General features: G+C 39.7%; 2 protein-coding genes across 8 annotated transcripts in view; both read left to right on the forward strand.

The window, feature by feature from the left end:
* DENND5A (DENN domain containing 5A) overlaps positions 1–15,635 on the forward strand; it is a 55,082-nt gene extending 39,447 nt beyond the window's left edge. For all 6 annotated transcript variants that reach the window (XM_071762506.1, XM_071762508.1, XM_071762509.1 and 3 more), the window contains 11 exons: positions 122–206; positions 1,537–1,621; positions 2,609–2,737; positions 3,912–4,033; positions 5,981–6,126; positions 6,707–6,825; positions 8,009–8,190; positions 8,733–8,815; positions 10,066–10,189; positions 10,729–10,897; positions 11,608–15,635. In XM_071762506.1, coding sequence (XP_071618607.1) covers positions 122–206; positions 1,537–1,621; positions 2,609–2,737; positions 3,912–4,033; positions 5,981–6,126; positions 6,707–6,825; positions 8,009–8,190; positions 8,733–8,815; positions 10,066–10,189; positions 10,729–10,897; positions 11,608–11,791 — 1,428 coding nt within the window. In that variant the 3' untranslated portion in view covers positions 11,792–15,635. The remainder of the gene's footprint in view (positions 1–121; positions 207–1,536; positions 1,622–2,608; positions 2,738–3,911; positions 4,034–5,980; positions 6,127–6,706; positions 6,826–8,008; positions 8,191–8,732; positions 8,816–10,065; positions 10,190–10,728; positions 10,898–11,607) is intronic.
* A 4,937-nt stretch (positions 15,636–20,572) lies between these two features.
* The window catches only part of SCUBE2 (signal peptide, CUB domain and EGF like domain containing 2), a 38,758-nt gene continuing 37,287 nt past the window's right edge, over positions 20,573–22,043 (forward strand). Inside the window, exon 1 of one of the 2 annotated variants that reach the window (XM_071761793.1) lies at positions 20,573–20,769. In XM_071761793.1, the coding sequence (XP_071617894.1) occupies positions 20,658–20,769 (112 nt within the window). In that variant the 5' untranslated portion in view covers positions 20,573–20,657. The remainder of the gene's footprint in view (positions 20,770–22,043) is intronic. The other variant, XM_071761794.1, reaches the window with a different exon arrangement.

Here is a 22,043-nt window from a genome sequence, read left to right on the forward strand (position 1 = left end):
GAAACATATTTTAAGCAAGTTTTTTGTCATGATGTTTTTTTAAATTATGATTTAAACTTTTTTTTTTTATTCTTTTTTAATTCAGCTGATAGTGACTTACTTATTTATCTTTAAATTCTAGGGAAAGTCTGCTTTGTGGTCTCATCTGTTACATTACCTAGAAAACAGGCAGAGAAAAAGTACATCAGGCAGCTTCAGTACCTCAGGTAAGATTGGCTTCTGCTGGAAGAGGATGGTAAAAAAATTATGAGTAAGAGCCACCTGCAGATTTACATCATGCAGGGATTGTTTTCTTGGAAATATCCTTCACTCAAAATAACTGAATAAAGTATTATATGGGCTACAGAATTAATATGGACCTGGTGAATTAACTCAATAGATTTTATGAAAAATAAACCTGTTTGAATTGAGCTCACTTGCTTGGAAGTAGCTTGAAATAGCTGATATTTTAGAGAAGGGTTTTAAAATGGGTCTGCTCTGGTGTATCTTCCTCCATATGACACATAGTCACTGCATGACTGGCAAAGTGTACTACATTATGGTTGGGGGTGGAAAACAGTTATAAGCACATGAAATTGTTCTGTACTTCCTGAAGTTTTACATTCTGTGTTGAAAAACAACTGAACAGTGAAGAAATATGTTACTTTTTGATATTTTAAGTGTCTCAGTGAAAGTAATGTTGCACATGAGATGCAGTAATTTTGCTGAGGTTAGTGACGTAATCTTTAAACAGTACTTCTTGTGGCATAGGGCATAACTTGGAAGAGAACAATGGGTTTGGAGAAGTGGATGTTTGGTGTTCAAGGTTTTTTCTGTTTGTTGGGTTTTTTTGGTTTGTTTTTTGAAGTTGTTGTAGGCAAATGGCTGAGCAATACTAACATGTACAATGTCCTGGAAGCAGTCAAAAACAAAGATTTGGAAAGTAAGAATGTCACTTGGTCCAGTGTTTTTGCATATTAGACTGAAGCTGCAATAAGTTTTGTTTTCTAACTTGGGAATAAGGGGAGTCACTATATTTTATATATAGTTTGATTCTAGGGTAAGCTTTGAAAGATAAGAGTAACAATATTGCTTAAAAAAACCCTCAAACCAACGTATTTTTAAGAGTAGTGGTGTTTACGGATGTGTGCAAAGCAATAGATAAGTTAAGCTTGTGATCTGTGGTGTATTGAATGCTGTTTTGTGATGTCAACAGTGCCAGCCAGTTTTACTGTGTAGAAAGAAGATAGGATAGTCTTAAGAAAATAATACTTGATTAGTATATATCTTAAGCCATTTGATGTCAAAGTGATTTCAGCTGAACCTAAGCCCTTCAATGTGTTAATTCTTGGTCTGTGCAGATCTGAAAAGCCATCTGTGTAGCGTATTAAGATGGTCATGTAATTTTAAGTGGAAATATGACAAAATATCTTCACAAAGTATTGGGTCATCAGTAGCACAAGACTGCAAGCTCATGTTAGTTACCTGTATTATTGTTTATATTGAATTAAAAATCTTCAGATTAATTTATAATAAATTTTCTTCTTACGGATCTAGGAATAGTACTTGATTCAGAAAGGAGAAAGTCTGATTCCAGTCCAGCTATGTCACCTCTTAGAATCTCTCTCATTCAGGATATGAGGTGAGTTTAAGCTATTAAAACCAACATGTAAAACCTGTGAGATTTGCCTGCCTGTATCATGTGTACCATACAGAAGAGCCTGTGTTCCATACAGCAGGAGGGGGATGTGGGGAAAGAACCTGCTGAGCTATTTTTAGAACTGGTGGTGCAACCTTTTCATTGACCTTTACAGAAACATGTTTTGTACTGAGGATATTTTATACTGTCACAGCTACTAGCTTATAGAAATACTCTTACACAGTTATTCATTTTTTCAGTATTCTATATTGGTTTATTTTCACAGAGGTGTGGGTGTAGCTGATGTATTTCCCCAGCCATTGCCAAGCTGATTGTGTATCTCTGAGCTCATTTTTGCTTCTCAGTGAAGAAAGTGGTGCAAAAAAAACTTTTTTTGAGATAGTTTATGTAATATTGAGTACTGTAGTGTGAATAAAATAATAACTTCTGTTTAAAGCTCTATTTTCACTACATTGAAAAAAATCTACAGAACTTGTAAATTAATTTTGAAAGAGTTTTCCTTTCCTCTTTTTTTTCCTTACCAACATCTATTTTTTTCAGTGTATAAGAGTGAATTGAGAATTTTCAAGGGACATGCTTGTCCTTTCAAAATATCTAATTTGTGTCTCGTATGGAAGAGAAACTACTACTGAGAATGCAAAGATGGTATTTAATTTTCCAAAGCACTCAGCCATAAATATGCAGTGATAAGGTCCAGAATGATTCTTAAATCATGTGAGGCAATCGTCCTGGTTTAGAATTTCGTAAATAAGGCACTGCATTGCAGATATTTAGTTTACAGGCTCTTTTTCAGCTGGACCTGCAAGGAATTTTGTTACTGATGAATTTTAAGGTGATCATGCCTCTTTTCCCAGTCATTTGCCTGTTATTTTGTATTCTTGGCAAAATTCCTTCTTCAACCTAGCTAAGTTCAAAATAACTGTCATACTTTCAAAATACTGAGTAGTGTGTCTTTTCTTTATTCTCCAGGCATATCCAGAACATTAGTGAGATCAAAACAGATGTTGGCAAGGCCAGAGCCTGGGTTCGACTCTCTATGGAGAAGAAGTTGCTCTCTAGGCATCTAAAACAGCTGCTTTCAGATCATGAACTTACTAAGTAAGATCATTTATCTTGGGCAAAGCTTTTAAAAAATAAACCTACTTAATTGCTTGACTTCAAAAACCCTGAAGTGCCTATTCCTTTTTCTGCTAAATGGATAGAACCAGCTGGCTTTCCAAATGTCTCTGTACCTGTGTGACTGTTCCTTAGCTTCTCACTTCTGTCTCCAAATCTGGGACATTCTTGAAAGTTCTTTCAGGGCCATGTAAAATAGTGTAATAAAGTCAACTTCTGGTGTGGTTTTAGTGAACAATTCTCTAGAATTGTTTATTGATTCTCTAGAACAGAGTGAGACAACAGAAAAAATATATTTAAAATAAGAATGACAAGGAACTTGCATAGAAATGGCATAATCAGTGCTTGTAATCTTGTGTGCTTTGTGCTGTGTATTTAGAAATCCTACTTAGAAGAGGTGCTCCATGTAGCCTGGATTTAAAGTGTGCTGTTTGTTGTTTATAGAGGAAGCAGTGCCCAGTTCAGTGGGGTACTAAAAATAATTGTGCAACTTCTGCCATTTTACAGTGAACATGATTATGTGTTGTTATTTATTGAAGCAATTGTTAGATATTTTGATCAACCAATTTTCTTCACTTGGCATTTGCTAAAAAATCGTAAGAAAACTGGAATATGTTTGGTTTCTTTCTAGTCTGCAAAATCACCTATCTTTGCTCTCCTGAGACCTTTATGTGCACGAGTAAAATGAGAAATCTTCCATGTTGAAAGGGCAGGACAGCACATACCCCTATGGGCAGGCTGTCTAAACATATGCTTCAGATTGTTGAAATAAAACATGTATGTGGTCACCCATGAGACCTTTGTGGGTTTGCCACTCGTGGCTACAGGCTGGTTACGTTTATTTAAGGCTCTGTTTGAGGTCTGTTTGCAATGAACGTTTGCTGTCAATCTCTAGTGTTATGTTTGTTATGTATATGAGAGTGTGTGTCTGTTCATCAGTCATCATTGATTTGTTTTGCACGTTTCTGGCTTGTCTGTCACCTGCTGACTTCCTCGTAATGGATATCTGAAATTGAGGGGAATTTTCAGGATGCCATCCTTGCAGGAACAACCTGCCGGTGGCTGTGTCAGCATTTCTGACACCTAAGTCGTGCATTCAGGATGTTTTCAGTATTCCTCTATTGTCAGTTGGATTTTGATGCATCTTTTTTTTCAGAAAACTCTACAAGCGTTATGCGTTCTTGCGCTGTGATGATGAGAAAGAACAATTCTTGTATCATCTCCTGTCATTCAACGCTGTTGATTACTTTTGCTTCACCAATGTTTTCACAACAATCTGTAAGTATTTGCTGTCCCTGGAACTCTGATTTCCAGATTTGGTTGAGTCCTATCCAAAACATTAAGCAGCTCTTCTACTGTTTCTTTCGATTTCTACTTTCTTTCTGTTATTCACCTGTGTATCTCACTGTTTTTGTGATCCTCTCTGGTAGGCAGTAGTGTCTCTCTCTATGTCATTAAGGGTTTTGGGTTTTTTCTAACTTAGTAAAACAATGCAGCTTTATTCATGCTAGTTGGGAGAGAATTCTCAACAGAAAATTTTGTGGTGGGCTTCTTTGCATCATACTAAACAAGAACAGTATGTGTTATTCATTACCAAGGTGAGAACACTAGCTTAACACATCCTAGCAAATAAAAAACAAAAAAAAGCCTATTTTCATGCTCAGCCTACTTTGCTGCCTGACTCTCTCTGAGTTTGGGATAACAATGAAGGGCCCACTGAGGGGTGCATCAGAATTCTGCAACACATGAACACATTGAAATACTTTTTTTCCCCCCTTTCTTTTCTTGTGTTTGAAAAAGTGCCTTAGAGAAACTTCTAACCTGTTGTTGCTGATACGTAAATGTATTGCAGAGTTCTTATGTATTTGTGTGCCTGCTGCCTCACTTTAAGACTATCAGCACAGAAAATAAAAAGGCAAACATTTTAATTAATTTTTAAATTATATAAGAAGTATACGTATCAGGTTTTTAGGAAAATCCAACCACCAAATGCTTTCTTGAGTCAATGATAGCTGAGGCAGCACTGAGGGAGAAATGTATTGGACACCTCAGCTGGAAAGCCCTGAGTGTAATATATTTATCCCATTAAGAAACACAATACCATTCAGGTAATTGAAATTTGTTATAGAAGTTTGGTTAGTTGGAGGCTCACATGAGATGCTGGGTGATTGTAGAGCACATGCCTCCTGACTCAGAGAAAGGTAACTTGGGTGATACTACACTGAGTTAGTCACTGGTAAACCAGGGGACCAGAAAGTGCTTGAGCACTCTGTTCCTCTCAGTAAAATAAAATATGATGAGGGGCTATGGCTTTAATTAGAGAAGTGTAGTTTTAGATTGGATGTTAGGAAAAAGTTATTTATCATGAGAGTACTGGAAAAATGGAACAGTTTGCCCAGGGAGGTAGTTGAGGCCTCATCCCTGGATATACTCAAGGTGAGCCTCATTAAGTCTCTGAGCAACCTGATATAGTTGAGAAGATCCCTGTTTACTGCAGGAGGTTGGACTGGATGACCTTTAGAGGTCCCTTCCAACCCAAATCATTCTATGGTTGGTTCTATGTGTATGGTGCCAGTTGGAGGAGAAAAAAATTGCTTGTTCTTTTTAAAATCAAGAAGTCTTACAGTTAGCATAACTTAAGAGCAACTTGGTACAGAGAAACTTGCAGCATTGTAATGTATTTCACTGAATTTGACCAGCCTCAGTAGTGAATGCTGCTAAAACAAGTCTTGCAGACAAAGGCTTTGGTTAATAATTGAATGGGAATTGGTGTTAGCCATGTAGTGTGCACATATGCACACTCAAAAGCAGAAGCTCAAGAGAGTTGAGCATCAAGTTGTGTGCTGAACTACAGCACAGTTCTGGATATGTGAATATTCTGTTTTAATTCCTTATCTCTGAGATGGGGACAAGTAACCATCTTCATGACATGTTTTGAGGCTGGTGAATGAGAAGTTGTTATGCCCATATGAAAGGATTATTCCATCTGTATTTCTTTTTTCATTGCACATTGTTTTGCTGTCAGCTCTGCTTCTTAATGACTGCTATGTGTATGGTTGTCAGTCAGTGCTCAGTGTGCAAGTGTTAGTATGATTAAATAGCAGCTTTGATGTTTTAGCATCTATTATTTTAGGACTTATCTTTCCCCCCTGATCCCCCTTCATGGAAGAGGAGGTTACATAATCATCCTTAATTTTTGAAGTGTTACTGTTTTTGTGTTCACAGTGATCCCATACCATATATTGATTGTTCCTAGCAAGAAACTTGGTGGCTCAATGTTTACTGCCAATCCTTGGATCTGTATCTCAGGAGAACTGGGTGAAACAGGAGTCCTGCAGATTCCCAGGAATATATTAGAAATGACTTTTGAGGTCTGTATTGTTTGATACAAAAAACACTTTGGATATTCTACTTTATTTTTTCAGCTTTAAATTCTGTCATTGCTGTACCATCTTGCCATACATTTCCTGGTTTTAGTCTATGTGGTTAGTTGCAAATACTTTCTGTACTTGCACATAGTAGATGTAATCTATATTTAGTAACACGCAGAGCAAAATGACTGACAAATCCTTAGTACAAGGATGGACAAGACTGTCTTTATATTACAACTTTGTGGTGTAATTGTGGGATGTGTCATATGTCTTCCACTGGAAACAAAGAAGTGATTCTGCTCTGATTTTTGTGTGTTTGCTTGCAGTGGGTAAAATTCAGTTGAAAAATCTAGTTCAACTGATGGTCTCTCTGCTGGTCAAAATAGTATTTAATAAAACAAAACAGACAAACATAAGCAAATAAAGCAACCTGCCCCTAAAATATCCAGAGTCAATCACACAGTCAGAAAAGGTGAACCACATCTGTCATTCCCTGTCTGAGCATTTTCTCTAATATTTACTCCTCCGGTGAGCTGCTCCATTCCAGTTTACTCTGACAAATTCTTCGTTTAATTTGCAGTGCCAGAACCTGGGAAAGCTGACCACAGTGCAAATAGGACATGATAATTCAGGGCTGTATGCCAAATGGCTAGTGGAATATGTTATGGTCAGAAATGAAATAACAGGGCATACTTACAAGTAAGTATCATCCTGACATTTCATGTTGGGTAAGTAGAATTTCTGCAGGGAGCTGGCACAGTAGAGGTTGTTTGATTAGAAAGGTCTTACCTCCTGAGACTGTGTCTACAGTTGTCACTATGCAAAGGCATTGAAATGTCACTTGTCTTCTAGCATTAAACAAGTTGAGGTTCTTATAAAGCTAAACAGTTTTCAATTTGCTGATTCTCTACCTCAGAAGATTGGTGGAGAAGATGAGTTGACTGTTATGTATCTTAAAAATAATCTCTTTGAGCCCAAGGAAGAGATAGCAAGTTAGAGATTGCTGCTTACCAAATACAGGTACTTTATATTAAGACTGAGTGCTCTAGGTGTTACTAGAGAGACCTTTGATCAGAAGCTGGAACACAGTGGCCTGTGAGTGTTAGAAACCTGTGTTTGCATAGTGAAAGTAAAGGAATTAGATTTATAGTAAGAATTAAATGTATTTGTGTTAGCTACAGAGTAGTTTGGTGCCCTGCACTTTGTTTACAGGAACTGTCAGGTTCATGTTGATTATGAATTGTTGGGTAAGTCTACTCAGTTCTCCATGCCAGTTTGTTTGTAATTGAATGTAGAGACAAGATTCTATTTTTGGATGCTGTTCAGTCTTCTGATTAAGCTGATTAAACTGACATCAGCATTGGTTCATAGAAGTGATAATGAGCAAGTGAGCACATGTGCTTTCTAATGTCTGGTTTAATATTACGGTTTCACTAGATGTATTGTTATTCTGGAATTTAAGTATACATACTTGGGCTTGGTGTTTTGGGGTATTTTTTTTTATGTCTGGCCTTCTACGTAACAATCAGTAAAAGCACGGGTGTATTTCACCACCCATCTGTAGCATATAGTGGAGCTTCCCCTTTTTTTTTCTGCAGCTCTCAAATCATGTGCTGTGTATAGGACACCACGAAATTTTCCACTGTTTGCTTTGCAAATCGTTTAGTGTGACATTTAGCACAATCTTGGAACCGAAAAGCTGTTTTACTTTTGCTCCCTCTGCTGGCAGAAGCCAAACCCAAGACTTTGTTGTAGATGAGTGAAGTATTAAAAAACTGTACTAGCAGAATTTGGGTTTTACGCAATTGAAATTGAAAAGTTTTGATGTGGGATTTAATCCGGGTTGAAAGACTTGATCCAAGTATCTCCTTTATGTTTGTAGGTTTCCCTGTGGAAGGTGGCTTGGAAAGGGAATGGATGATGGTAGCTTAGAGAGGATCCTGGTGGGAGAGTTGCTGACTTCCCACACTGAGGCTGATGAGCGGCAGTGTCGAACCCCTCCCTTGCAGCAATCACCAAGCATGATCAGAAGATTTGTCACTATATCACCAAACAATAAGCCAAGTGAGTGGTAGGAGATATCTTGTCATATACTGCTCTGCATCCTTGCCTGAAGAGAGAGCTGCTTGTGAACAAAACTGTAGGTTTTCTTGTATTTTAGAACTGTACTTGGATAGGACATGTGATAAATCAGGTGACTGCTTTGCTCCCAAGCATGCCTGGATTTACAGTGGAACTGTCACAGCAAGTATTTCCTGAATGCCCAGACTTGGTGGTCCCAATGAGAGCACATCTCCTTTTCTTAGGTTATGACTCTGGTCTGGAAATGCATGTGATAAAAAAAAACAGCCTTTCTAATTGTTGCATTTAAACACCACAGTGTTAACTTTGATACAGAAGCAAACTATCTCCATTTCTACCTCCTTCACAGTAAATGAAAGTAGAATTGGTTTTCTGTTACCCACAATCCAGCATCTTTTCACTAACACTATTGTTTATACTGGTTCATTCTCCTCTTCTTTTTTTGAGGTAGTCTAATCCCTCATGCACAGGCTCTATTTCGAAAGCTGATACAGAGTGACTGAATATATTTTTCTACATTACAGAGTTAAATACTGGGCAGATACAAGAAGCTATTGGTGAAGCTGTCAATGGCATTGTCAAGCATTTCCACAAGCCAGAGAAGGAGGTGGGGAGTTGTGTTTTCTGTGTTTGTGTAGTGGCACTCCTGTCTTAAAACTTTTATTAGTAAGCATTATAGAATATATAATAGAAATAAGTGAGCTAAATCAACAACTATCTGTTTGAAAATTCCTTAAGTGTAACTAAAATGAGATACTGATACTACACTGTTGGAATAGTTCATCCTCAAGTACCTCAGTTTTGCTGTTAACTGGAGCATTCTGTTAATTTAAATCTTAATATTCTGTTACTGAAAATCATGTTATTAGTCAAATTGTTTCTACCTGTATCATCACTGTCAAGAGTGTTGCCTCCTGTTCAGTTTGTTCTGGATTGACATTTGTTATCTACATTGAGTACTGGGTAATTTTATTTTTTTTATGCCTGCTTTGCATTATCTTTGGTACTTAAAACATGAAAACCCACAGGCCACTTTAAAAAAAAAACCCAAAATAAACACAAGACCCACACTCAAACATCCCATCCCATGTGCAAGTAAAGCAGAAGTGCTTTCAAATACTCTGGTACATTTTTATGTTATCTATGTCATTGTCCTCACTGACACAGAAGTTATTCCCTGAAACAAATATGAGAAGGATGCCTCTGTCAAAGTATCAAAATCCAGCCCTTGTGAGCAGGAGTGGTGTAGAGCAGTGCTGGTGCCTGTATGGATATCACTTGAAAGGCATTAATTTTTTACAAATAGGTCTCCCTCTGTAGTTAGTTTTTCTAGGTTCAATATAGCATGGCAAGTTCATACACACTGTGGCTGGTGACCACATTTATACAGTAGTCTCAAGTGGTCATGCATTCATTTTACAAAGTAGAAATTACCATCATATTCTAAAGAGGAATTTTGTTTTTTTCTGAGGTTTAAAAATTTCATCACATGCTAGTTTTGTGTATAAGCAAACAGTCTGAGGCACCTGTTACAAAAGACCTGTGATTTTTATTTCCTGAATTTTCTGTACAGTGATTGTTGTAGGTAAAACATGGTCATGTTCTTTATCTTGACCTTTCTGTGGGTTCATCTGTTGACAACTGCTTTCTTCAATCTTATTCTGACAGAGGTCAACAAATTTTTGAATGTTCAGGACTTGTGAGAACTGGGCCATCCTGTCTGGAGCCACTGTTTGAAACTTTGGGCATCTATTTACTTAAAAACTAGTTTCAGTTATAAATACATGAGACACTTTTATGTCCCAGGCTTCAAAACAGAGATAATAAATCTGTGTGCTTTCCATGTGTGTTTGGCAGAGAGGCAGCCTGACGCTCCTGTTGTGTGGAGAAAGTGGACTTGTTTCAGCTCTTGAGCAAGTGTTTCAGCATGGATTTAAATCACCAAGACTCTTCAAAAATGTCTTTATTTGGGACTTTTTAGGTAAGTAGGAGGAAGATATACCCAAACTTGCTTGTGTCTTCGAAATATATGCACGTGCCTTATCATTACCACTGTGTCTCAGTGGGTATGAACAGCATGTTTCCTGGAGGCATCTCAGCAACATCTCTGTATCATCATTTTACTGTAGCATCTCAAAATTCAATGTATTCTAGAACTACTTTATTACTGTTTAGAGGGAAGGAAGTGGAATTCCTGTTTAACACACAGGACTGGATTAGAAAATAACCCTAATGCCTAGATGTAATAATTCAGGAAATATATGGATGAGCTTTGAAATCCATGACACAGATACTTGTGCCAGTTTGCCAATGGTCTCATATGGGCATCAGATAGCCATGTGTATTTGTAAGCATGCATAATGGGGAAGCATTTTACTGAGGTATTAAATTTAGTCATCTAAATTTGAAGACCATAATGCCTATTTATTTTATTCCAACCACAGGAGTATGATAATTCAGATATTTTAGGACTGCTCTATTCACTAATGAAACTTCTTTATCTCCCATCATTCTCTTAAGAAAAAGCACAAACATATTATGAGACCCTTGAACAGAATGAAATGGTCCCAGAAGAGAACTGGCAGACAAGGGCCAGAAACTTCTGTCGTTTTGTCACTGCTATCAACAACACCCCTAGAAACATTGGGAAGGATGGCAAGTTTCAGATGCTGGTGTGTCTTGGAGCCAGGTATAAGGAACTCCTTTATCATTGGAATCCTCTGTTACCGGTAGTTTAATAAAATGAAAAAGATGTTGTGTATTAGTGAGATAAAGCCACTCAGCTGGGTATGTGCAGTTTAACTACTACTAATACAGTCTGATGTCACTAAAGAAGGCTCAAGTGAGCCATGTCCTGAGTTCCTGCGCACGTGAAGTGTGCGAAATCCGAGATACAAAACTGAGTATCCTGAAGAGCTGAGGAGATGAATTGAGAAAGGTAGTAGGCTGGTGTAAATAGCCTCACTCTCATGTACAGCTGGCAGTGTTAGAAACAGACAGCCATCCACTAGTGAGGTCTCTCCAGCTGTGGGTGAATTTCCCATCGTCCACCTACTCATTATAGAAAATGGATAGTAGGAAAGCTGGGACCAATTAGAGGCCTCTTGGCACAAAGGGAATGGAGCAGGCTAGTGACTTTGGGTCTGCTTGGGACTTCCAGGTCTCCTGGTAACTGTATCTTCTGATGTGAGGGTTGGAAAGCTTAGAAATTTGGCTCTCACAAACACTCCCTGCATAAGCAAGTTCCACAGACAGTTACTCACCCTTCCCCACCTTATGAAAATGTGGAGCAAATGGTAGGTCTGTTTAGAAGGCAAAGACTAAAAATCATGTCAGTGAAAATAAGGAATTAACTTGAGTTTATTTTTATTTCCAAATTGCAAATTGCCACTTTGTCAGAGACCACCTTTTGCATCACTGGATCGCCCTGCTCGCAGACTGCCCGATCACAGCACAGATGTATGAAGACACAGCACTGATTAAGGATCATACTCTTGTGAATTCTTTGATTCGAGTGCTGCAGACTTTGCAGGAGTTCAACATTACCCTGGAGGCATCTCTTGTCAAAGGAATCGACATTTGACCTCTTGTCCCCCAGAAAAAAAAAAAAAAAAGCAACAAGGAGTGATTCTCATTAGTATGCAAAAGTTCTGTCTGCCAGTACATTGTATTGTGAACTTGTTCATGGCCCTAAAAATGCAACTTTAACTTTTCTTGAAGGAAACTCCAAAAATAGTACAGGCAAATAGATAGTAGCTGTAAACTCAGTGTAAAAAAGAGGATTTTGGTATAAATCTATTTTAGAGTTTATTTGCTGATTTGCTTTTTACACACTTTCATGTGAAAGAGATAGAGATGAGTATTGTGCAGCTTATTTTAAAGCTGCAGTATTTCCTTGCCATAGAAAATGTGCAGTGAGCCTTTCAGCATTCTGTGAACTTGCCTTCAGATATGCTGTGTGTCATAGACCCCAATGTATACACTCCATTTCTGCTGAGGTCATTCTATAGTTTTTAAACTAATATTTTATATATTAACATTATTACCAATGTTTGATTTTTAACTTATCGGGTCATGTTCTGCTGCAAGGGAACTACAAATCTGATGTGTGCTTTTTTTTAATAGCTCCAAAGCACTGATTTGTCAACAAATCATTTTTTCCTTTATTTTTGTTGTCAGTATTATTTTTAGTGAAATCCGGAAGACTGAACATTGAAATGTGCAGAGATCAAAGTAATATTTTTCATATTGGTACATTATTGCACAGAAGAAGTTACTCGTGTTTTTTAACTGATGTTTTTTATTTATTTAACCTGTCCTTGTGTTTTGTAAGTTTGTCTTTAAAAAAAAAAAATCTTCTATGATACAACTGGCTATATTATGTTGCAATTCAGAATTTACAGTGCAGCCCACTTAAATGAAAAACCTGGACTAGTTCATAACACAAAGATGTTTGCACTTGAACCAGCCATTTGAAGCTTGTTATATGGTTGCTGCTCGTAATTCTCTTAACTGCTAATAAAGAGGGACTTTCTCCTCCCTCCTCCAAATGCCAGATGACTGAATAAAGATGTTTAAGCCCCCACAAAATAATAATGGGTTACCTTACTAGCAAATCCAAGGGTTCCTTAATTTTTCTAAAAAGACAGCGAGTAGTAAGGTTTTTTTCTTTTCCTTTTGAATGTCTTGGGTCCTGTTATCACAGTCTGCTTCATTTGGGATGCTTTTGTTTTTCCACAGTGAAAGCTTTGGTCCACTTCTACAATAAAACACACATTTCAGAAGCTTAGTTTATTGGATATCTGGAACTTGGCAAATGCCTAAAGGCATCTCTGTTCATTTGAAACCTCTGATAAAAATCTCTTTGATATAGATATGTGACTTAAGAGCAGGCTAATTTATCAGCATCACAACTACTATACAGAAGTTCAGGGCTATGTATTTAAGAGGTCTCCACTGTATAAACTTCTTTCAGTATTGTCTCTCTTTTGAGAAGCAGAGTCCAAGTTTTTTTCTTCATACAATGTTGTAGCACCTTTTCTTTACCTACAGCTTAGTCACATCTTGTGATAGTTTTATTTCCATAATTTATAAGTATAGCACATGTATTAAATTTTTGACTATTTTTACTTTTGTCTTATTTATTTCAATATTAAACTGAGAAGTTCCTTTGTCACTACTTATCAGAGCAAGATTCTTTTTTGATTTCACAATAGCATTAGGAAAGATGCAAGGGCAATGTCCAGTCCACTCCTCATGCTGGGTGGGTGTGAATTCTTCCACAGTCTGGAGCGTACAGAACACTTCACAGGTATATTTTGTGTGTGCAGGTTTGGTTTTATTGTTTATTTTTTTCCATCTTTGGAAGGGTAGGAACGAAAAACAGGTGTACTTTATTTTAAGAATTTCATGTATTCAACTTAATATATTGGGATAATTTTATATGCTTGCCCCGAATTGCTTGTTTATGTATTAATAGCAGCAAAAAAAATTAGTGCTTTCAGCTGTATTTAAGGTGACTTTACTAGGCCTGTTTATTTCACAGGGAATATGTCTGCCTTAGAAAGGAGGGTTCTACTAATTATTTTGACCTAAACAGATTGATCCTGTTAAAATCAAGGTGCTGGGTTTTTTTATTTTTCAAGTTTTCTTTTTAATTTGCACAAGTTCACCCAATGTGACATGATACCATTGGTTTAGTGGCTTTCTCTGGTGTGGATCTTTTTGGCCTCATTATGGCAGCTGGTGATACCTGGGATGGATGCAGGCTGGGCTTGCAGGTTCCCAACTGGTGGGTTCTTAGGCTGACCCATGAGGATGTCCATCAGTGGCTACATGCTGTTGTACTTGCTGTCCAGATGCAAAAGGAAGAAGCAGAGGTCATCTTCCCAACTCCTCAGTTAATTCTGGTCTTCACTTTGTGATAGACTCTTCCTGCTTATGCCACAGCAAATTACTAGGTTTAATCCCATTGGGAGTCAAAGGACTTTTTGGTACTGGGACTTCTTTGAATCTGGGAGGATTTGTTCTACTGAAGAGCAGTAGAAGGTTCTGAAATGCAGCAGAAGAAAATGTTAGTTTGGTTGGATCTGGAAGACTGAGAGATTAAATATAGCTCTGTGATAGCCTCTTCCAGGGTTTTGGCAAGAGATATGGCTGGCATATCTAACAGTTCAGTCTGTAGTAGCAGCCATGATCCTTCCCACTTTTCAGTGTTTACCACAAACCAGCCTACTTCTTTCATTGAAGTAGCTGGCATCAGTCTCAGAATAATGTTAGGTTCCAGCATTTGCTCCTCCCATGCTATTCTGCTGAATTGGATATCTCCGTATAAAAACAAACTGTGCAGTTAGTATCTTTTACTCTTGAGCTTTATAAAATCCATCTTAATTTTTAAAACTTGTGCTGTAACTTTTGTTCAGAAATGAGCTATAAAATACTGCAACTGTAACAGGTTTTTCCCAGCTGCTTCTCTAAAGTAAGGGAGCAGATGTGGAAACTGCAAGTTAATGTGGCTATGCTGTTTTGGGTTTTGGTTTTACTTTGTAACAGTTAGTAGGAAAAGAGAATTTTTTTAGCTGCAGATATACATTCTGTAGCGAGAAATACAGAGATAAAAAGTAGTTCATAATGCGTTAAACAGACAGCTCTCAACTGGCCAGCCTTGTTTACAAGGTGGTAGCTGATACGAGAACAAAAACCCCACGCCATCACCTATCAATAATTTAAGTGTCTTGGATTAGTTCTGTCAGAATTGAAACAATGATACTTGATACAAAAAGAAAATGCGAATTAGTAATTTGTTTTAAATGTAATAAAACACCATGATGATAAGTTTGTACAAAAAGTAGCCTTCACCTGCCATTAACTTAATGGACGTGTAGCTGAAAACACAATGAACTGAAGGTTATCACAACTTTTTCCATTATATTTTCCAAGCTGTCAAATGGAACCTACTAGCCAGATGATCCGTAATTTTATGTGTTTTGAATTATTTATTATGCTAAGGTTTCTGCAGTGAAACTATTCAGAGTTAACTTCTTCTGTACATTGTCAAATGATTTTTGTCCAGAGTGCAAGATACACTATAGGATACTTGAAAATACTTGAAGATTATGTACACATACTTCACATCTTTGTAGCTCTTCATTTTATATAGAGAATTTGGCTCTTAAACTAAGATAAAGCATCAATACCTTATAAACTATATATTTTACTATGTGGGGAAATCACTGGCTTGGTTTTTTTAAAGGCGGATGTTGAAGTTTACATTGTAATGACAAAACCCAGGTACTGTTTTCCTTTTATATTTTTCCTGTGACATTTCAATCCATTGGACATTAAATGTGAAATGGAAATACAAAACAGTTTTAGAGGTGTAGCTCATTTGCTGAATTGCAATAAAGTTTGTCTTCTAACATGAGAAATAGCATTAATGTGCTATTTTCAGAAGGCTTTGATTAGATTTGGCTCATCATTTTTTCCTCTTTGCCTGACTGATGTACCGATGACATTTTAGTGCATGATTTCAGGAGATGTTTTTTAGTGCAGTTTTGTATCTGTTGGAGTAAACGCTGCCTCCCTCCCAGCACCAGTGTGGCTTTCTTGCAAGCAGCTGTTGATCGGATTCCCATCAGTGGGAGAGGTGCCTGTTCAGTAACCAGGGAATGGGGAGGACAGGAATTCAAAGGAATTGATCTTGGAATGTATCTGTGAATACACACTTAAGTGCCACCATTTAAATTAGTTTTTTTTCCTCCCTTAGGAAAACAAATGTGAGCACAACTCGTTTGTTTACTATGCTTTTGTAACTTTTCTGCTGCCTATATCCTGAAAGCTTTCTATGTCAATTGTGTGATATGCAGGGAGACCAAGTCAGTTTTACCAGCTTTCATCTCCTGCTTCATCCAACATGCACTCTCCAGGACATCTCTGCTTGAGCTGGCAGGTTGGACGAGGTGACCTATAAAGGTCCCTTCTAACCTCAGTCCCTCTGATTCTGCAGTTCCTCCCCATGTATAATGACAGTAACATGTATGAAGGCTGAATGCCAGTTCTCCCATGTTGTATGGTTTCTGTCATTCCTTAGTAGCCCAGTGTCTGCAAAGAGCAACTCATCCTTCAGGTGCACTGGTGTTTTCCTGTGTTTGAGGGAGCTGCTGACTTTTGTCAACTTACAGCCAGAGAGACTTTGTTATTCTTCTGACCTGCATGTTAGCAATGGGTAACTTCTGCTCTGACAGATTGCTGCTTTGAAGCTGACAAATACAAAAGGTAATTTTGTCAGCCTGGGAATGGTGGTTCAAGTTAGGAGTATTCTAATGTTGATGGGGTTCACTCTGTGTCAAACTGTGAGGTCATCATTTGGTATTTGATCGTTATTTGGAAGTGTCACACACACACCCCACCTCCCCCCTGTCACTTAGACTGGGGACTGCAGCTGTGAGCTTGAGTCCTGCTGCAAAGCATTGCCATGCTTCTGTGAGATGCCAGACCTGCCTCTCTTGGACACAGACCATCTCGATTCCTGGGGCTTATTAGAGCTGGTGCTTCTAATTCCTGGGCAGGTCAGTACCACGGTGGACACAGGGAAGGCCTGGCTGGAGCTGTGAGGTAAGCATGGATTCAGAAATGTTCACTTTGTCACGGATGATCTTGAACCTTTCAGACTTCCTGCAAGGGGCAGGAGGCAAAAGAATGGGAGCCTTGGTGAGCAATGTGTGTTGTGCAACTGCTGTGTTCATAGCACTCCAAATGTTGGGTCTGAGGTGGTTTTATAAAGGCAATGCTTCTGAGTATCTGTTGGTGAGGAGGGCTTGAGTGCTAGGCAATGATTGTTGACTAACTGGCCTAAAGACATGGGCTTAGAAAAGTGGTTGTGTTGTCATTTGTTGTAGTGATGACTTGGAAAGCTCTTACAAAGTACAATTAGATGAAGATCTGCTTGATGCAAATCTTTGATATAAGTTTTTTCACAAAGCAGAAAGTCTCCTTTTTTTCCCCTGTTAACTGAAAGATATGTATTTTTTTTTAATAGAACGTATTGTATTCAGTCCTGCAGTAAAGAGAAAATGTTCTTCAGTGACTGTGGTGTTTTAAGATACAGATCTTAAAACCTTTAAAATACCACAGATAGATCTGATGTTTGCTTCAGGGAAGTGTTTCTACTAGTGGCATAAAAAGACTTAGACTAGGAGTATAAATTACGTGAAAAGATATTGTTTTTCAGATTCCTTGTAACCAGAGGAACCCCAGATTTCGTGATTGAAAGCCACTGTTAAATTGCAAAATTGAATGTTGATTGCTGAAGATGTGTTATTTTATGTAGAACTGAACAACAACCTAATTAGTTTGGAAAACCCCTGGATACTAAGATGGAGAGAACCAATTAAAAAGTTTGAGTGATTAATTTCACAGAAAAAAAGTTGTTCAAAACCTAGTATAGCTACAGAGGGGTAAGCCTTAAAGCTACAGCTCTGAGATGTTATATGTATGAAAAGTTTTGGGATAATTAAATATTTGAAAGTATTTCCTCACTTGTCTGCCTGCCCCTTTCCCTTTTCTGTTCTGACCTCCCCTTGCAAGTTGTTTTCAGCTTCTGTCATGAGCATTTGTTAAGCTCACTCAGTTGTATTAAATTTTGGGTCAACCTGGTGTGCTGGTGCTCAGCCCAGCACACCCACTGCTGCTGACTACATTAGAGTACAAATGACAATCTGCATTTCTTCAAATAATGTAATTAAGTGATATGATTTATCAGGGATTATAAAACTGGTTTTATCCCAAATTTTTAGGCAAAAGTATTTGACACTACTCGGGAGACCAGGTGCAGAATTTCTGGAGAGGTTTTTACATCCAACTGCTCTGTGGCAACTTATTCTCCATCTCTCTGTGTGAGGCAACTTCTAGTGATACTTAAAAGTATGGAGCAGGGGGGTACTGGGGATCTTGTCTGTGTGGAAGAATTCCTGTGGAGCAGTAGTGTTTGTAGCAGTGTTGTGGTCCTGGCAGTCCAAAGAAATCTGACAGCCTTGGTGGGAAGAAGTGCTAGGTTTTAGTGCTAGGTTTTGTAAGATTAAAAGGCAGCGTACCCATTGGTACAATTGGAAAAAGCAGACAAGTTTTATGATGAGCAGCCTTTCTCCAAACATGAGACAAACCACTGTGTCCCTGAAACATCTGTGAAATTTAACTGAATGGGACTCTGGTCACACAATATTGATAAAATTTAGTTAAAGATTAAAATGCTGTATAGTACACAGATGAGTAAAAACTTTGCTATTGTTTTTAGGATCAGTATGCATAATGTAATTTGCATACACTTTTGCAGATGTTTACCAGTAGTTATTTTCTTCCTTAAAATTTGTAATTTCGTTTTATTTTTATACTGAAAACAAAACAAACAAAACAGTGATATTTGGGGTCTCTTCCTGTTGAACTGCCCCTGGTATTTTCTTTCATAACACTTCATTCATTGCTGAAGTTGAGCCTTAAGAATTATTCTAGCTTCTCTTTCCCAGTAAAGATCATCTGTCCCAGATGCACTCATCTGTTTCTAGTTGAATAGTAGTTCAGAAAGCTACAGAAAGATGTCCAAGTTGAGGTCTGAGCTTGTGTCTTTGAAGAGATATTTTAATGTTAATTCTTCATCAAACACAAATGACCATTGTAATGTGAAATAATTGCTAGGATTCTTCACTCAGCACTTTGAAATTTATGTGTAAGAAATGGTTTCATGAACTAAGATAAATATTGTTCCTGTTTGTTTTCCAAGCTGTGTTGTGATCTTTCGATGTAACTCAGGCATTCCTAAATGTTTATGTGCCACTTTATATTTTAGTTTACAGAAGTAAATAAGATGCTTTGCTTTTACTGTGTCTCAGAAAGCTTTAGCTGTTTGGGTATGTGGCTCTTCACAGTGTCTCTTACAGGTTTTTTTCTGCTACACTCTGCATATGTAAATTTTGGTTTTTGCCAAATCTTATGCTGAGTTGTAATTAAATTAATATTGGTCAAGTTTTTTGAGGGACACTGACTCTAAAGTGCCTGAAACATGCAGCAGATTTTCTGTAAGGAATCTTGTAGTCCTGTGACTCAATGGGAGATGGCTTCTCTGAGCATTTGGGGCAGTTGTTTGTAGAGACACCTTGACTAATACCCCCAAATGAGGGTTGCACGAATGTGTGAATTTCCGACAAGTATGCTTGTTTATTCATGAGATCGTGGCAACTGTTTAGAAAGTCTTGATTCATTTGTTACTTTCTGTTGGTAGGAGAGGCTTGGAGCATGGTTTGGGGCTGGAGAATCTGTGGTGTGACTTTAGTGAGCAGCTCTACACATTTATAGATAAGTTTGACTAAGATGAAAACCATCCAGGAGATACAATAGATTGTTTCTCACTGGATTTTAGAAGAGAATAACTTTGATCATTTCAAAAGCAATGAAGCCTGCTCCAACGAGAAAGGAAAGTGGTAATTTATAGCTACCATTAAGGAAACAAAGACAAAGACTGAGAGAGGCAAAGTTTCACTCTGAAGATTTACTAATGTGTATAAACCACCCTTACAACCAGAAATGGCTCGGTATTTCTCACAGAACAGAACAAAAGAGAAAAGGCAGCAAAATGGGGATGGGAGGGTGGGGTGGAAAAGAGTACTGCCTGCTTTTCCTTACACTGTGAAAGGTCAAACAACATTTCAGAAATTATAAATTCAGTGAATATTGGACTTTTACCTGCCAAATGCTGTGAGAAATCCCTGTGTGGGAAAGGAGGTATAATGGGTCCTAGGCTGGTGGTGTGGTGTTGTGGGGTCTGGTACACCCCACTGCAGTGGGGTGTAATTACTCGGTAAAAATTGTAATATTGTGTTTTGGGAGAAATGCAAGGGAGACTCAAGCGAGTTGTGTGTATATGGGTTGTAGCAGGATGCAGGCATACAGATCTTTGCACGGGCTTGTCTCTGCTAGAAAGAGACTGGTCTGTGGGCTGCTCCAGAAAGGGAAGCACCGGTCCCAATGCACTTGCCGCTGGCACCCACTGTCTGCGTGTGAGGTACTGTATGTACCTGCAGGAAGCATCGGCTCTCCCGGACACCTGTGTTTAGGGTGTTGCGCAGGTGTTTGAACGCGGTGCCGCGGGTGGGTGCGCCGGTGCGGTGTGTGGAGGGTTTTCATGTGGGATGGGGCGGTTCGCGGGCGAGGGGTGCGCTCACCGCCCCTGGGTGCCTCTGGGGGGGCAAGGGGCAGGGCAGGGGGGCCCGGGTAGGGGAGGCCCGCCCAGCCCAGCCCAGCCCTCACCGCCGCGCCCCGCCGCCCCGCGCCCGCTGTCAGTGCGAGGCGGGCCGCCCGCCCGCAGACACCTCCCTCCCTCCCTTTCCCTCCGCCGCCTCCTCCGGCCCCGCGGCGGCAGCACCAGCGCAGCCACCGCCGCCGCCGCCGCAGCGCCATCGATGGGGTCCGGCGGCAGCCGCCGCGCGCCAGGGGTGCGGGCGCTGCTGCTGCTGCTGCTGCCGCTGCTGCTGCTGCCGCTGCCCGCCCCGGCCGCCGCCCTGCCCCTGCCCGGTGAGTGCCGTGCACGCCCGTTCTCCTTCAGCCCCGGACAGCGGCTGCCCCCGAGGGGCACCTGGCGGTCCCGGCGGGCTCCTTCGCTCTTGGAGAGCCGGGCAGTCGCTCCCGGGAGCCGGCGGGCGGGGGAGGCCGGTGGCGGGGGGGAGGGAGGCAGTGGTGAGGTGAGGTGAGGGGCGGGGGGGCCGCTCCTGACGGGGCGCAGCGGGTGCCGACCGTGGCTTCCAAATGCCGGGTTCCAGGCGGCCCGGTCAGGGAGCAGGGCCGGTCCCCAGGGGTACCGCAGCCGGCTGTCGTCTCACCTTTGCCGAAAGAGCGGGGAAGTAAACCCCGCGTCTGTCACGGCTTAATCTGCCTTTGGTCGCCGAGACATAAACCCCCTAATTCTTCCTGCAGCCTCCTCCCTGTCCGCCTTGCTGCCAAGTTTAAGGCTGTGTGATGTTTGCTCACAGTCTCCCTCCTCCAGGGTCTCTGCAGCTCAGGCTACTGTCACTGCATGAGGAAATACCGCTCCCTGTTCATAGGGCTTGGGTTTTTTCGAGCCCTCTTTTCCATGCCTGGGTATGCTGCTGTAGCACTGGCTCTTTACCTTGTTTCCTACTGCCAAACACCATGAGGAGTTAAAGTTACATGAGTACTCTCTGAAGCTGGCAGCTGCTGCAGGACCTACAGGCATAGTTTCTGATTGGGGGAAAAAAAAAGAAGAGATGAATGCTATAATTGTAAATGGGCGAGGTGCTGGCTGAAATTCCCCGTTAAAAAGTGATCCCCACTATAAAATGTGGCCAACTATTTAAGCAGTCACCTTCTGCTGAAACTCCTGCAATCAATCCTGTCATTTTAGGAGTAACTTTTTGTACCCATGTGGGGTGCTGCTTCTACAATTCTTCCTGTTAGCCTTTTGCCAGAAATCTTCCTGTTTCTGTCTTTGAATTCTCTTCTGCTTTATGAAAAACTTCAGCTGATGTCTTCTGCTGCCCATAACTTTTCTTCCTCTCCTTCTGTCTACACTTCTTTGTCTCCAGGACTTTCTCCTGTTGGTGTTTCCTTTTCTTCTCATTCCCTCTGAAGTTTCCATCTGGATATTTTGCTGCAGTATGCTGTGCTTTGTGATGTCTGGCCAGGTGATTTGGCATTGCTGCTCACCTGATATTTTTATATTTTAAAAATTGTCATTATTTATAAATTATACATCCATTTAATGGTAAGTCAGTCTTCTAATGTCTTGGTGGCTACTTCGAAAGTACATTTCTGTAAACTCCCCTTGTCAG

The sequence above is a fragment of the Heliangelus exortis genome, chromosome 18, assembly GCF_036169615.1.
Source record: "Heliangelus exortis chromosome 18, bHelExo1.hap1, whole genome shotgun sequence".
In the NCBI taxonomy this organism is placed as follows: Eukaryota; Metazoa; Chordata; class Aves; order Apodiformes; family Trochilidae; genus Heliangelus; species Heliangelus exortis.